General features: G+C 32.6%; 1 protein-coding gene across 12 annotated transcripts in view; it reads left to right on the top strand.

The window, feature by feature from the left end:
- Positions 1–16,528, top strand: part of FRYL (FRY like transcription coactivator) — a 272,059-nt gene that overhangs the window by 155,022 nt on the left and 100,509 nt on the right. For all 12 annotated transcript variants that reach the window (XM_025040241.1, XM_025040244.1, XM_025040245.1 and 9 more), the window contains 6 exons: positions 3,957–4,036; positions 4,410–4,490; positions 6,826–6,994; positions 7,280–7,372; positions 14,358–14,456; positions 15,481–15,582. In XM_025040241.1, coding sequence (XP_024896009.1) covers positions 3,957–4,036; positions 4,410–4,490; positions 6,826–6,994; positions 7,280–7,372; positions 14,358–14,456; positions 15,481–15,582 — 624 coding nt within the window. The remainder of the gene's footprint in view (positions 1–3,956; positions 4,037–4,409; positions 4,491–6,825; positions 6,995–7,279; positions 7,373–14,357; positions 14,457–15,480; positions 15,583–16,528) is intronic.

The following is a 16,528-nucleotide window of genomic DNA, read 5'->3' as shown; positions in this document are numbered from 1 at the left end:
ACATTTATGTAATTTATGAAGGGATCTCCCCAATTAGTCTAGTACCCACCTGGCCCTATTATAGTTATTACAATATTATTGACTATGTTCTCTATGCCGTACTTCATATGACTATTTTGAAACTACCAATTTGTACTTCTTAGTCCCTTCACCTTTTCCCACCTAGCTACCCCAGTCCCTCTCCTGTTTGGCAATCGTCAGTTCTCTGCATGTTTCCGTTTTGTTTGTTTTGTTCTTTAGATTCCACTTATAAGTAAGATCATATGTTATTTATCTTTCTCTGATTTCACTTAGCATGATACCCTCTAGGACCATCCATAGTGTCACAAATGGTAGGATTTCATTTTTTTATGGCTGAGTAATACTCCGTTGTGTATATGTACTACAACTTCTTTATCCAGTTGTCTGTTGATGGACACTGAGGTTGCTTCCATATCTTGGCTATTGTAAATAGCACTGCAGTGAACATAGGGGTTTATATATCTTTTTGAATTAGTGTTTTGGATTTCTTGGGATAAATACTCAGAAGTAGAATTGCTGGGTCATAAGGTAGTTCTATTTTTTCTTTTATGAGGAACTTTCAAACTGTTTTCCATAGTGGCTGTACCAATTCGCAGTCCTTCCAAGAGTGCACGAAGGTTCTCTTTTCTCCACATCCTCACCAACACTTGTTTTTTGATTTATTGATGATAGCTATTCTGACAGGTGTGGCGTGATATTCATTGTAGATTTAATTTATACTTCTCTGATGATTAGTGACCTTGAGCATCTTTTCATATGTCTATTGGCCATCAATATGTCCTCTTTGGAGAAATACCTATTCAGGTCCTCTGCCCATTTTCTAAGTAGATTGTTTATTTTTTTTGGTTTTGAATTGTGTGAATTCTTTATAAATTTTGGATATTAACTCATTACCAGTGCATCATAGGCAGATATGTTCTCCCTTTCAGTAGGTTGTCCTTGTTTTGTTGATGGTTTCCTTTATTGTGTAAAACTTTTTATTTTGATGTAGTCCCATTTGTTTAGTTTTTCTTTTGTTTCCCTCGCCCAAGGAGATATATCACGAATAATATTACTAGGAGCAATGTCAGAGAGTTTACTGCCTGTGTTTATTCCTAGGAGGTTTATGGTTTCGGGTCTTACATTTAAGTCCTTAATTCATTTCGAGTTTATTCTTGTATATGGCGTAAGAAGGTGGCTTGGTTTCATTTTTGGCGTAAAGACTATTCAATAAATTATATTGAGAAAACTGGACCAATACATGCAACCATGAGCCTTTTAAAGCTGTGTCAGCTGCCATGCCTCTCTCTGCTTGGAACAGTGTTTTAGAAGTGATGACAGTGTTCTCAGTGTTGTGTGAATTTAGTCACCTCGTTGAGAAGAATTAATGTAAGTGAATAGTTACTTACTGGATTTCTTGTCCTTCATTACAATTTAAATGTGATTATTCTTATCTAATGTTTCTCTCATATTTATTAATTTCGAACTAGTTTCTGATAATTATTCAGGACTAAATTTAGCCCCCATTAATAGACTTCTGACTTATCTTTGTATGAAATAAATTATCTTCATTTTAAATATCTCTCCTTTATTAAACTCTCAAGAAGCATTCTGACCATCTCTGAATAATTATAATTTTCTACCATTTTTTTCCCCAGTCTAATATTTAATATTCTATTAAAATTTCATCCTATTGATGAGGTGTTCTAGACTCTATATTGTTAATAATTTTAAGCAAACGTAGAATTTTTTTGTTTTGTTTTAATTGGACCGCAAACCCACAGAATTCGATAAATTGTGATCTTGGTTCAAGACACACTATTGTCATTGATCTCTGCATGGCTACTTGTTTACAGTGTAGTGGTTACCTGTGAGCCTACCATCTGAGACTCGGAGAACTAGACTATTACTTACAATTTAAGCCTAATTATGTGACTCTCTCCTAGGTCACTTCCTGACTCTTCTCTTACCAGTATACTGATTTTTGTGTTAATTATTCCATTAACTTTAAAAAAAGTTTTGATACATGTTTGAATAATATATAGAGGCCTTCATAGAGAAAAAGTAAAGACCGAAAGAAGGATTAGACCCAAGAAGTTACTTTAACGAAGAACAATACATTGTAGGGAAGTGACATGACAAAGGAAAATGGTTTGGGCTTCTAATTCTAAGGAAAGTAAATTGTAAGGAGGTAAATATCTGGGGGAAACTAAGGGAAGATAAGGGCTATTTTGTAAGATATGTTTTTTCAGACCCACCTCAGTGCCTGCTTTCTGTTTCCAGTGATCATGGTTATTCTCTGCTCAGTATGGGAAAGACTGTTTTTATCTAGAAAGGGGGAAGATTAGAGAGCTTTCCTTGCATCTGCTGTTTCTCATTTGCCTTCAGCTCAAAATAATCCTTTTGCCAAAGTGCCATATTTGGCAGTGGCGTACTTTGATCCTCTTCACTTGATTGCACCCTATATAAACTTCCAGCAATGTATATGAAACCTCAGTCATTTACATTATCTCTACTATTTGGTATCATCAGACTTTATATATCCCCATCGAATAGGTGTAAAATGATATCTTGTGCATTTTCGTTCTCCTTATTACTAATGAAATCAAGCATCTCTTCATATATTTGTTTCAGGAATAAGTGTAACAAAGGACAAAAGTAGAAAATTATAAAACTTTGCTGAAAGCCTCTAAAGAGGTGGAAAGATATTCCACGTAAATATATGACTATAATTATCCCCAAATTGATGTATAGATTCATTGCAACTACAATAATAATCTTAACAGTTATTGTGGAACTTGAAAAGATGACCCTAAATCAGAAGCGGAACAACAGTAGGCCAAGAATAGCCAAAATATCTCTGAAGAAAAATAAAGGGGACTTGCAGTACCAGACATCAGAATTTATTAATAAACTCTAATAATTAGGACAGCATGATTTTAGCACAGACCTATACAAACCGACAGTTCAAAAATGGACATACATACATAGAACTAGAATCGATATCAGTGGTGACTTGTATAATCTTTGATCCGTCAGTTCCTCTTTTTGTATTCTTTCCCATGAAATTATGCAAAATGTTTATTGTATAAGTTGTATATTGAATATCGAAAATCTGGACTTGTATGTTTATTAATAGGAGCACGTTAAATAAATCATGTATACTCAGTATTATATGGCTGTTAGAAAATATGAGGCGCTAAGTACTGACATGGAAAAAGGAGGCATCATTCTGTTAAGTAAAAATAAGGGGGTGTGTGTGAGTGAGCATGTGCGTGCGTGCGTGTGTGTGCGTGCGTGTGTGTGTGTGCGTGTGTGTGTGTAGGAGAAAGTCTGGAAGGATCTATACCAAGTTTTCAGGTGTGATTATATTCAGGGGAAGGGGCAGGAATTTTAATTTCTGATTTATATATTTTTATTTGTTTTACATGTTAGGAATTATAGTGTAATTTCTAAAGAACTAAAAAGAACAGATATTCAAATAACAAATTTCTAATACTAATAAAGCCATAAATAGTTTAAATTTGTTGGAAAAGTGTCTTTTGTGGATCCTGCTATAGAAAATTGGACTATGAAATATAGGGCTGGCTCCGTCAAAGGCTCTTTTTCTCTAGGTGCTACAGAGCACACCTGAATGTGTTTTTAACTCTCTGATGGTAACAGTTTTAGTAACAACAGTAATGATTACTTTTTCTGCTACATAGTGCATATTTCAATGATTTGTGATTACGAAGCTCGTATTCTTAAATTTAGAGCTTGTTAAAATAGGTGTTCAACTAAATTCTTAGAGAAAAAATACTAACATTTTAAAAAATGGCATTTTGGACAATGGGAAGACTGATTAATGAATCATTACCATGAAAATTAAAATTGTTTAATTAGTTGAAATGATGAGACTACTCATAAGACTTCTAACCTATTTAGCTCTAACTCATTTGACTTTTTTAAAATTCTAGATTCCTGTTCATCCTGTGCCCGATCCTTTAGTTCATGAAGTTCTAAACTTAGCTTTCAAGCACTTTAAACATAAGGAAGGGTAAGTAAACTACAAATTTGAGATTGTTGCTTTTTTGTATAGTTCAGGTTTAGTGTTTAATATACTTTGAACTCTCATTGATCATTCGTTTTTAGTGTTCAAAGTAGTTATCTTCCTTTTTAAAAAAAAAATCCACACAAAATGCTTATATGAACTATTTTGTAAAAATTCTTAAAACTGTGGATTGGATTTGTTAAATTTCATGGCAAATTAAAATCTAGTGAGAAATTTTTTTTAAAAATGTTTTTTAAATCATTCTATAAATGAATGTTCAGAGAAAATTATATAATACTACTCTAAGGAATTTTCATTTATTAAGAAAGAGATTTTGTAGAAAAATTTAATGAATACTACATTTGTTCTCTTATTTTAGATATTCAGGAACCAACACTGGGAATGTGCATATTATTGCAGATTTATATGCAGAGGTGATAGGGGTTCTTACCCAATCGAAGTAAGTTTCACTGATTTTGATTTGCTTTTCATTTTAGAATGCTTCATTACTAGTATTATAGACACTGACAGTTTTAAATCTACGATATTTTTCATAGAGTTCTTGTGAAATCTGCTCTACCTTTTATTACTAAGCTGTAATACTCCTTAGAGAATTTTAAAGTAACATCTATACCTTAATTTCACAGCTTGTTTTCATTTATTTGGGTTTTCCATAAATGTCTGAATCAAGGTAGTCAGAAATTGCCAAGATTACTCAGAACATTACCTTATTTCCTATTTTTAATTCCGTCAGAAGTGTTTTTTAAAAATCTTCCTTTTGGAACTCTAGGGAACTAATGATTACTTTCAACATTTTCTAGTTGAGTGCTTTTATTTCTGAGATAGCAATGCAATCTCTTCCTTCGAATTATCCTATTGGTTTTAATACTATAAACAGTTTTGAATAGGTAGATGAGATACTGAAAAGGAAACAAAAGATATTAGGTTACTTCATGAACAGGTTATTCATTAGGAGTTACATTCATTGAGTTGTGTTGTACTGTAGTCATAGTAAACACTAAAAAGATGTTTGTCTTTAGTATCCCGTGTTTGCTCAAAAGACTGGAAGATTTTGATTTTCCTTAGTCGCTACTGGGAAATAAAGTATAAAGTATCAATTCAGATTTTCCCACATGCCATTGAAGAGTCTTTGGCCTTAAACTCATCAAATAAAAACCATTCTAAATTCTAAGAGGGCAAGTATTGTTCATGTTTAGTAGTTTAGATTTTAATATTAAGTAGTATATTTTATTTAGTACTTTTTTTATTCTTTGTAATATATAAGAGATCCTTGTATAATCGGTTCTATAGAGCTTAGAACAGTTAGAGTATTTTATGTGATTCGCACATAAATAATATCTTAATAATTCATTTATTTTTTAATCAGTAATGAATCCCTGTTTTAGGCACATAGGCACAAACCACAGAAACAAGCAATGATTTATTTATTTATGGTGTAATAGTTTATGATTCTTTTATTTTTATTTATCAAAAATGAATTTCTATCAGGAATACAGATTAGAAGTTCTAAATAATATATTAGCAAGTTGAATCCAGGAGAACACTGCATCACTGCTAAATTAATTCCAGGATGGTAAGGATTATAAATCCAAATGGCCATGTATGTAGAGAACCATTGAGGTGTTTTCTGCCCATACATATAATGAACATGGAAGAAAATGCGCATGGAGCCACATTAGGTTAGGCCAATAACACTGAAGTTTGAGGGAGCAGGTGATAGGATGCGAAAGGGGAGAGGAGAAAGGCCGGGAGGTGTGTAAGAATGTTGTCTCTGCATTTCCTTTGACTGTAGTAACTAATAATTACCATGAGAAATTAGTGAAAGAAAAACCCTTGGATTCTAAATTATTGCAATGGTAAGATTTTTATCTACTTTATATATATCTTTATAAAATACAAAAGAATGTTTTCATGGAAAATGGTATTGTAATCTCCAACACTCAGATGGAAATAGATGAATTATACATCCTATCGTGTATCCATATTTTATTAATATGTAATTTTCTTTTTCCCCACTAAAGTCAGTGACCATTACAAAGTACGCTTCATGTATCATTTTAACTTTCAGGAGCTGGTTTCCTCGAGTAACAATAACAGTAATCTCTTTAGTTACACAATATATAGAGGGGGAAATGATATATTATTGATTAATAAAGTATTAGATATATTTTTTCCAGTGTAAGCAAAGAAGTTTAGTGACTTAACACTGTGGTCATTTGAATCCAGGATGGTGCTCACATTTTGAAAGCAGTTTGATTCTTTAGCTTATTCAGACTTTGAGACCTGTGTCCTCTCACACTTCTTTAGTTTTTCTTCAGTGTAGTGAGATATTAATTTTAAGCGATAATTATTAGTCTGCAATTAACTGGTTTACCTCTTTGAACAAATTTGAACAGATTGCAGACTTTATAAGAGGGAGCCTTAAAAATTGGAGACGCACTCTGATTTACATGGGGATGTTGTATGGGTGGGTTATTTGATCTTATTTTTATTGTAATTATGAATTATTAAATGGTAATGGTGCTGTTTCGATGCTGATATGGGAATAAAGAAATCTTACTCTCTTTAAGGAATGTTTGATTTTAAAATAAATGAACGGGAAATTTAGAATAACATAATTTTGTCTTCCTCTGTATACTTTTCTGGTAATTTTGATGAAGGCAGAGAAAGGAGAAGATGTTTAGGTAAAACACTTTTTGATTTCAACCTTAAATAACATGTAGGAAATTAGTATTTTTAATTCATATGAAATTATGTATCTGTGTGTATTAAAGATTTCAGGCTGTGAGGAAGAAGTTTATGACGGAATTAAAGGAATTGCGACAGAAGGAACAAAGTCCACATGTGGTACAAAGCGTCATCAGCTTAATAATGGGAATGAAATTTTTCAGAGTGAAAATGTATCCTGTAGAAGATTTTGAAGCATCATTTCAGTTTATGCAGGTGATACATCTTCTCAATTGCAGTAGATTTAGCCTAACAGTGCTAAATGCTCATCATGACTTTTAAAAAGAAACAATATATATATAAATTACTGACATCATTATTAATTCCTTATTCCAAATGTTAAATTGTCGCAAGTTTGAGTTAACTTTCTTTTTTAATTTGAACATGTTTTGACCTTAGATTTTTAGTAAAATTCCAGAGTGTTTATAAAATTATTGTGATACTAAAAATTCTTGAATCTTTCTCTTTTGTTAATCTGATGTACCTTTTTCCTCCCTCAAGGAGTGTGCTCAGTATTTCTTAGAAGTAAAAGATAAAGATATAAAACATGCACTTGCTGGTTTGTTTGTGGAGATTCTTATTCCTGTAGCTGCTGTGAGTATACTTTTATTTTTATATTATATTTTAAAAGTATCTCTTCACTCAAGATGTTGCTGCATGAAATAGTCTTCCTTTGTGGTAATCTCATAGGCAGTTAAGTGGAAATTTGAATGTAACATGGGTATGTGGAAAATGATTATTAGACAAATAGCAGAAGAGCATTGATCAGTCTTTTAATTAAGAGAACAAGCCCTTAAGATTCAGAGACTGTTAGGAAAGCAGAGTATCTGCAACCTAGCAGTAATGGTTGCTTCAAATTGTCCAATAGAACATATTGTATTTACTCATGGCTTTCTCACCTTACAAAATGACGGCTGTTTTAGCTTCTGAAGAATTTAAAAGTGCTGTAACATGCATCCTGGAATTTCCAGGACTGTCTCAATTTTATTTTATTTTTTATTTTTTAAATATATATTTATTTGTTTGTTTGTTTGTTGTGACATTGGTTAAAGAAAACCGATAAGTTTCAGCCATGTACACTTTAACAGTAAGGCACTGTCTCAATTTTAAATGTTCTGTTCTGTCGTTGTTGTGAGATCATACCTGTCAAAATATGTACTCTGAATCATTTAAAAAATACGATTGCAATAACTTTTAGGGAAGCAGATTTATATAAGCTTTTTTGGTGTAATATAGTGTGTTATTCAAAACTAATATTGCAGTTACTAGTAATGAAATATATATAGTAATGAAATTTATAACAGTTTTTTGTTTCCTGGTCTCCCCCTCCCCGCACACACACACTCAATTTTTCTGTGTAGTATGTGATATGCTACTCACTTTCAGCATAGTGCACATTGCTACATAAATGATATATACACACACATTCTTAAAAGATTTATGGAAATAAAGTTGACATACAATAAACTACACATATTTAAAATATACAATTTGACACATATATATGCCTATGACACCATCACCACAGTCATAATAAAGTACCTATTTATCACACTCTCAGTTTCTTCGTGTTCCTTTTTAATCCCCCCCTCTCACTCACCCCACCTTGTTCTCAGGAAACCATTGATCTTTCAGTTTCTCTACATTATAGAGTTTGGGGTTTCCTAGAATTTTCTATTAATGGAATCTGACAGTATGAGCTCTTTCTTTTCTGAATTCTTTTACTCTGTATAATTATTTTGCATTCCAACTGTGTTGTAGAATATATCAGTATATTCTCTTTTCATTGTTGAGTAGTATTTCATTGTATAGCTATGCCAAAGTTTGCTTATATGTTTACCTGGTTTGGGATATTTGAGTTGTTTCCAGTTTTTGGCTGTTACAAGTAAAGCTGCTATGAACATTCATGTAGAAGTCTGTGTACGTATATATCCTTTTATGTCTCTTGGGTATTTACCTAGGAGTGGAATTGCTGGACCAGATGATAGTTATATGTGTAACTCTTAAAGAAATTGCCAAACTGTATTCCAAAGTGGTTATACCATTTTGCATTCCCATGAGCAACATGTGAGAGTTCTAGTTGCCTCCACATCTTCATCAACACTTGCTTTGGCCATTCTTTTTAATTTTAGCCATTGTAATAGGTGTGTTGTGGCATCTCATTCTGGTTTTTAATTTGCATTTATCTAATGACTAATGGCTTTTGAGCATTTTTGCATGTCCTTATTTGTTGCCCATATATTTTCTTCGGCAAAATGTGTGTTGAAGTCTTTTTTCCCATTTTTGTTTTGGATTATTTGTTTTCTGATTCTGTTTTAAAACATATAGTTTTCTAGTTTTAAATATATTCCGGATATAAGTGTTTTATCAGAGATATGCTTTGTGAATATTTTCTCCTAGTCCATGATTTGTCTTTTCATTGTCTTAACTATGTCTTTGAAAAAGGAGATGTTTTTAATTTTGATGAAGTCTGATTTATCAGTTTGTTCTTTTATAAATTATGCTTTTGGTATCATATCTAAGAAGTCTTTGACTAACCCAAAATCACAAAGGTTTTCTCCTAGATTTTGGTTTTAAAGTTTACTTTTAGGTCAGTGATTCATTTTGAATTAATTTTGTATATGGTATGAGCTGTAGATTGAAATTTTGTTTCATTTTTGCATATGATACCCAGTTGTTCAGCACCATTTGGTCATTTGTTGACAACTCTTTTCAAGTACTTTAGTCCCTTTGTCCAAAAAAATCAATCAACTCCATGTATTTCTGACTCTATTCTGTTCCAGTGATCTCTGTATATGTACTTATCAGTAGTATACTATCTTAATTCCTATAGTAAGTTTAGAAAGGCAGGCAGTGTACATCTTACAACTTTATGCTTTTTCAAAATTATTTTGGCTATTCCATGTTTATTGCCTTTTAATATAAAATTTAGAATCACCTAATCAATTAAAAAAACTGATGGGATTTGAATTAAGATTTCATTAAGTCGGGAGGACAGATCTTAATATTGATTCCTGCAATTCATGAGCGTAGTATCTTTTTCCTTCTACCTAGGTCTTTATTTTCTGTCAACAATGTTTTGTAGTTTTCAGTGTACAGATCTTGAACATAATTTGTTAAATTTATCTCTGGGCATTTTATATTTTTAGGCTATTGTAAATGCCATTGTTTTAAAGTTCCATTTTCAAATGTTCAAAATACTTTTCAGTATGTGTTATTTTTGCCTTATTTTACTGGCTAGGACTTTTCAGTATAATGATAAATGGAAATAATGAGAGCAGACTTCCTTGCCTCCTTTTACATCTTAGGGCTAAAGTTGTCAATATTATCAATTATGTTACATATAACTTTTTCATAGATGTCTTTATCATACTGAGGAATTTATTTCCATTTCTAGTTTTTGAAGAGTTTTTTTTTTTCAGAAATGAGTGTTGGATTTTGTTAAATGCGTCCCTCCCCCTCTGTTGAAATAATCATATGGTTTTCCTTTTCTTTTTGTTAATATGGTGAATTACATTAATTGATTTTTCAATTGTTGAATCAACCTTACATTCCTGGGGTTTAACACTGTTTGATTACGATGATTTTTTTTATATTGTTAGATTTTATTTGATAAACTTTTTTCTCAAGATGTTTTGCATCTGTCTGTGTTCATGAATGCTGTTGTTCTGTGGTTTTCTTTTCTTTTAATGCCTTTTTTGGTTCGAATATCAAGTTAGTGTCAGAAGAATTTGTGCACAATTCGCTTTATGTCTTTCTTTGGAGTTGGAGAGAATATACTAGATTCTCTCTCGTATATTCTAGAAATATCTCTAGAAAATTCCAGGAATTTTCTGGCCTGGAATTTTTCTTGTGGAAAATTTCCTTCCAGATAATTTCCTTCAAATGACATAGGTTTGCTCAGACTGTTTGTTTGTTTGTTTGATTGTTTTGAGTGAGCTTTCATATCTTTTAAGGACTTTGTTCATTTCATCCAGATTATCAGATTTATTGGTGTAAGGTTGGTCATCATATTCCCTTATTTTCTTCAAATACCTTTACTATCTGTAGTGACTTCTTTCATTCCAAATATTGGCAATTTGTGACTTTTATTCTTTTTTCCTCATCTGCTTGGCTAGAAGTTATTAATCTTCCCAAAGAACTGGCTTTTGACTTTATCAATGCTATTTTTCAGTTTCTATTTTATTGATTTCTGCTTGGATTTTTATTATTTCCTATCTTCTGAGAAAGGTTTTAATTTGCTATTTTTACCTAGTTTTTTAAGGTGGAAGTTGAGGTCATGAAGACCTTTCCTCTTTTTAAATATAAGCGTTTAATCTATGTATTTCCCTCTTAAGTAGTTCTGTAGTAGCAGCCCACAAATTTCGATATCTTATGTTTTAATTTTCATAAAGCTCAAAATACTTTCTGATGCCCCTTAGGAAATCCATGGGTTACTTAGAAGCATACTTTCTAAACATTCGGGGATTTTCCAGAGATCTTTATGTTATTCATTTTTAATTTGTGGTCAGAGAATACTTTGTTCAAGCCATAATACCAGAATACTTTGTATGGCTTGAATCCTGTTAAATGCATTAACATTTGTTTTTTGGGCCAGAATATTATTTATCTTGATGGATGTTCCATATGCACTTGAAAAGACTGTGCATACTGTTGTTGTTGGATGAAGTGTTCTGTAAATATCAATTACGTCTAATCATTTGATAGTATTATTATAGTCTGTCATAACCTTGCTGATTTCATATCTACTTATCCTATCAGTTTTTGACAGAGGAATATTGAAATCTCTGACTGTAACTAGCTGTAGATTGGTCTATTTCTCTTTGCAGTTCTACCAGTTTTTACTTTGTATATATTTAAGCTCTATTATTAGGCACCTTTACTATTTTGAAGTAATCCTCCTTTTCCTTGGTAATATTCTGAAATCTACTTTGTTATTGATAGAGCCACTTCAGCTTTCCTTTGATTGTGTAAGTATATATACCTTTTCCCATTCTTCTACTTTTAACCTTCTTGTGTTTTGATATTTAAAGTACATTTTTTGTAGGCAGGATAGGGTCGAGTCTTGTTTTTTTGTTTTTAATACAGTCTGACAATCTCTGCCTTTTAATTGGAGACCACATCCATTTAATTTTGATTATTATTGATACAGTCATTTTAAATCTCTTATTATATTTTTTATTTTCATATTCAGTTCTTGTTCCCTTTTTCCTTTTTTTTTCCTGCTTATTTCTGGATTAATTGAATATTTCTGTGATCGAATTTTATCACCTTTGTTGGCTTATTAGTTGTAGCTCATTGTTTTGCCATATTAGTGTTATACATCTTTAATTTATCACTGCCTACCTCAAGCGATATTACATCATTTGTGTATAGTATAAGAATCTTAGGACAGTATACTTCCATTTCTTTCCTGAAAACTATCGAGGTAGTAAGACGAGCCATCAAAGGACTTACCTCGTTTATTTTTTATTCCTTATATGTTATTTATTTTGTTGACTGATGTATGTACAGCGCTTTGTGTATCACTTTATATATTTTGTTTATTTTTTGGTTATTTCAAGTGTTGGGTAAATCCAGTCCTCTGTACACCATCTTGGCTAGAGATGGAAGTTAGTAACATTTCTTTTACTCAGATTTTATTCTATTTAAAATTTTTCAAAGTGAAAACATTTCTTTTCATGTTCAGAATCAAAGTGAAATGTTTTTGCTTTCATTTTTAATATTGAATTAATTGAATTGGTTTGTGATATTCAGGTCCTATCAGAACATGTTTAGAAAAGGTAGACAGGAAATTGTAAGAAAAGTTAAGAACTTAAAATGTTAATCACGAAGTGGTTAGCATGATTTTAACCTGTCTTGAATATTTACTTATAGTTAAATATTTGAAGATTTTTTTAATGGGTACAAACAAAAGTATTGAATTATAGTTTTATTTGAGTTACATAGCCCCCACCCCAGTTTTTAGCCATGTGAATAAGGTTAATTTTATCAAAAAGAAAACACTATAATTCATAAAACTATGTCAGCTTTCATCTGTTATTAGTGCATGTACTCCTATTTCTTTTCCTGAAAATGGTTTCCATTACTGCTTCTCCATGCCAAACTGTTATTTGTGCTTCCCTCTTATCTGAAAATATGTTTTTCCAGATGTTTAACTGGGATTAGGTTATAGTCTTTAAGGTAATTCATCAAATGGAGCCAGTTGTAGGAAGAATGACCCTTTACAGTGGTCCATTGTTACTCTGTTGCCTAATTCTTTATGCCATATTTGCTTCTGTGGTTTATTAGTATGCTAGGGCATGCCTAACAAAGTACCACAAAGTAGGTGGCTAAAACAACAAAAAATTGTCTCATGGAGAATCTGTTCCATGCCTGTTGTCTAGTTTCTGGTGGTTTCCTGACAATCTTTGGCATTCCTTGGTGTCTAGAAGCATTGTCTCCATCTCAGCCTTCCTGTTCACATGGTGCTTTCCTTTGTGCGTATCTGTGTCCAAATCTTCTTCCTTTTAAGGATGTTAGATTAGCCCTTACCCCCAATATGACCTCATTCTAACTTAGCTAATTACGTCTACAATGACCTATTTCCAGATAAGGTCACATTATGATGAGGTATGTGAGGTTAGGACTTCAACACAGGAATTTGTAGTGGGGAGGGGAGAGTGAAGACACAGTCCAAACCATAACACCTGCCTTTGCACATAGAGCTACTTCTGCCAGACACATTCTTGCCTCTCTAGTTACCTCCCTCCCCGCTTGGTTTGAATCAGCTTATTCATACATTATATGTATTGAGAGCTGTCTCTGTGTGTCAGGGCCTCTTCTGTGCACAGGGCATCAATGACCAAGGTAGGAGACTCCTTGCTCCTAGAGTGTACTCCTGCCGAGGAAAACACAGTAAACTAGTGTGTAAAATCTGTAGCATACAGGCGATGGTAAGTACTGTGGAGAAGCATAAAGCAGGGTAGGGGCATGAGAACTGCCAAAGGGATAAGGGAGTTGAAATTTTAAATAGAGTAATTAGGAAGGACCATCACCTTAAAAGAGATGGTGACTGTTAAGTAAAAACTAAAGGAACTCTGTATCTCAGGGAAGATCTTTATGGGCAGAAGGAACAAGTGCAGATGTTCTGAAGCAAGAACATCCTTTTCTAGGAGCGGCAAAGACGCTACTAGCTTGTGTGGCTTGATCCCAGTGCAGGGGGCAGAGTCATGGGAGATAAGTCCAGATCAATGGGGAGCTATTGCAGTCTTTCAGATAAGAGATAGTGGGTTCAGCTTGGATGTCACTTCCTTGTAAAGTTTTCCCGTAAGGGCCTCATCTGAGAATTTCCTCTTATAGCCTCTGTTATACCTGTTCACTTGCCTGTATTCTCTGCCATTCTCTCAGGGCAGGGACCAAGTTTATCTTATTTACTTAACATTTGATCATTTGGCACATAATAGTACTGTACTTCAGTGAGATTCTCAGTGAATTATTAACTAATTTCAAACTTTACAGAAAATTCTTATAATCCTTGTGTAGTTTAAGCTAACATTTGTAACCATTTTTTTTCTTTTTGCATTATCTTTTTACCTAGGCTGTTAAAAATGAAGTGAATGTTCCCTGTTTGAAAAATTTTGTGGAGATGCTTTATCAGACTACTTTTGAACTGAGCTCCAGAAAGAAGCATTCATTGGTATTGAGAAACATTTTAAACCTTTACATATTTAATTATGAGTTTTAGTAATTGATTTATGAATTCAGTGGAGATTTAAGAGAATTGTAAAAATTGATATTGTAAAGTATCCAAAGTGTAATATAAGGGCAAATTTTATATATTTTTTTCCTGCTCTGTTTAGAACTTCCTATTCTTGATTTTACTAGCTCTGCATTTGATAGATCATTCAGAGTTCATTATAGATACTTGCCTGGATTGACAGGTACTTTAAATTATATATTATAGTATGGAGAAGGTTGAATGTATCCCTGTATTAAACCACAAATTCCTTTATTTTACATGATGATAAATTACATTCTGAAGCATCAGATTATTTAGCAACCATTGTCTGTCTAATTATATCTTTTCAGAAATTTAAGGCATTTTTTCCCCCTATATAACCAACCATTTCATATAACTTTGAGGGATTTCTCTGTAAATATTTGACCACTTAAGATAGAAATTTAATAATAATAATAAACACTGATAGTGCCAGGCATTGAGCTAAGTGCTTTGTATCCTTTGTCTTGCTTTAAGCCTCATAACCGTATAGGATATGTGTGATTATTATTCTCTACTTTACATTTTAGAGAACTGAGGCTTACAGCTCTTAATGTATCCTCTCTGAAGTCAGACACTTGGCACACACTTGGCACACCTGGCACATAAAAAGCTAAAACTTTAATGCCAGTCTGTCCTCTGATCCCAGGGCTGATGTTCATAACTGCTGTACTGATTGAGGGAGTAATGGCTCTAGGGAAAAAATAATATCATGCTCTAACTCGGGGAGGATATGATAGGTCAAAGAATTGTTCTTATAGAAAATTTGCCCTTTGTCATTCTTTGTTAGATTTCTCTGAAAGATCATATTTCTTATTGCAAATGGAAAAACTGCATAAGAGTTTTGTAGTGTCCTTGTTTATGAGGATAAAAGAAATACAATTCACAAGTCCAGTGCTTTTTCATGAAAGTGTTAATTCTCTCTTTTTCCTATCTTCTACAGGCTCTATATCCACTAATTACCTGCCTTTTATGTGTCAGTCAGAAGCAGTTTTTTTTAAATAACTGGCATATTTTCCTACAGAACTGTTTGTCACATTTAAAGGTAAGACATAATCTTATTTATGACCTGTGAAGAGTGACTGTAGTATATTCAATTATGCGTATACATTGAATAGTACCTAAAAAAACTTTTCATACTCTTGGTACATTTAAATAGTAATACTTTACCACATTCCTTTTCTTATACATACTTCATTTCATCTATAGGGAATCATGTATAGAAATGAATAAACTTTTGATTGAAAATTTGGTTTGTACATTATAAATTCAAATTGTACATTTTTAATGATTGTTGTTTATATTATCTTAGATCTGGCAATATTTGTCAGTAAATCTCTTTAGAATTACAGAGTAGTGATTAATCTTATAAAACTCTCCAGATACTTATTTTGTGTTTTGTTTTGAAAAAATTCAGTAATGTTAGCTCAAGTCTGAATAATATGATAAAAGCCTTGATAATAAAATATTGCTAATAGCACATTTAATGTACATATGCCCAGCCAAATCTAAACATGTCATACTGGATCAGCATGGATGTAAAAGCTCCTGAAATGATTTTTAGATCAAGGGACAGTTGTTACTAATATTGTCTGGCACGTCCATGTCTGGTCTCTCTTTGTAGTGAAAACAAAAGTGTGAGCTGGAAGGATCATCACCTCAGCAGGGGGCTCTGCTAGCAGGATCTAACAGGATTTCATTTTCTTCCATGCACAGGAGCACATTTCATGACTGACAGAACGTGGGGATGTTCCTCATCTGCATGTCATGTGAATGCTTGGTTTTAATACTGTCGATACAAAGATTAATATATTCAAATATCCGCTTACAAGACATGACCTTTCACTTCCTGTTATTCCTCTAAGTCAGGGTTAAGACTGAAACCTTATACTTTGAAGACAATGAAAGCAAGGCACAGACAGATTAAATGACAGCTATTGTGGTATTATGAGAGGTAGGACTGGCTCTTCTTTTTGCACTTAAAGAATGAC

The sequence above is a fragment of the Pteropus alecto genome, unplaced genomic scaffold, assembly GCF_000325575.1.
Source record: "Pteropus alecto unplaced genomic scaffold, ASM32557v1 scaffold57, whole genome shotgun sequence".
NCBI lineage: Eukaryota > Metazoa > Chordata > Mammalia > Chiroptera > Pteropodidae > Pteropus > Pteropus alecto.
Note: the sequence above shows the minus strand (reverse complement) of the source record. Positions and strands in the feature narration are given on the sequence as shown.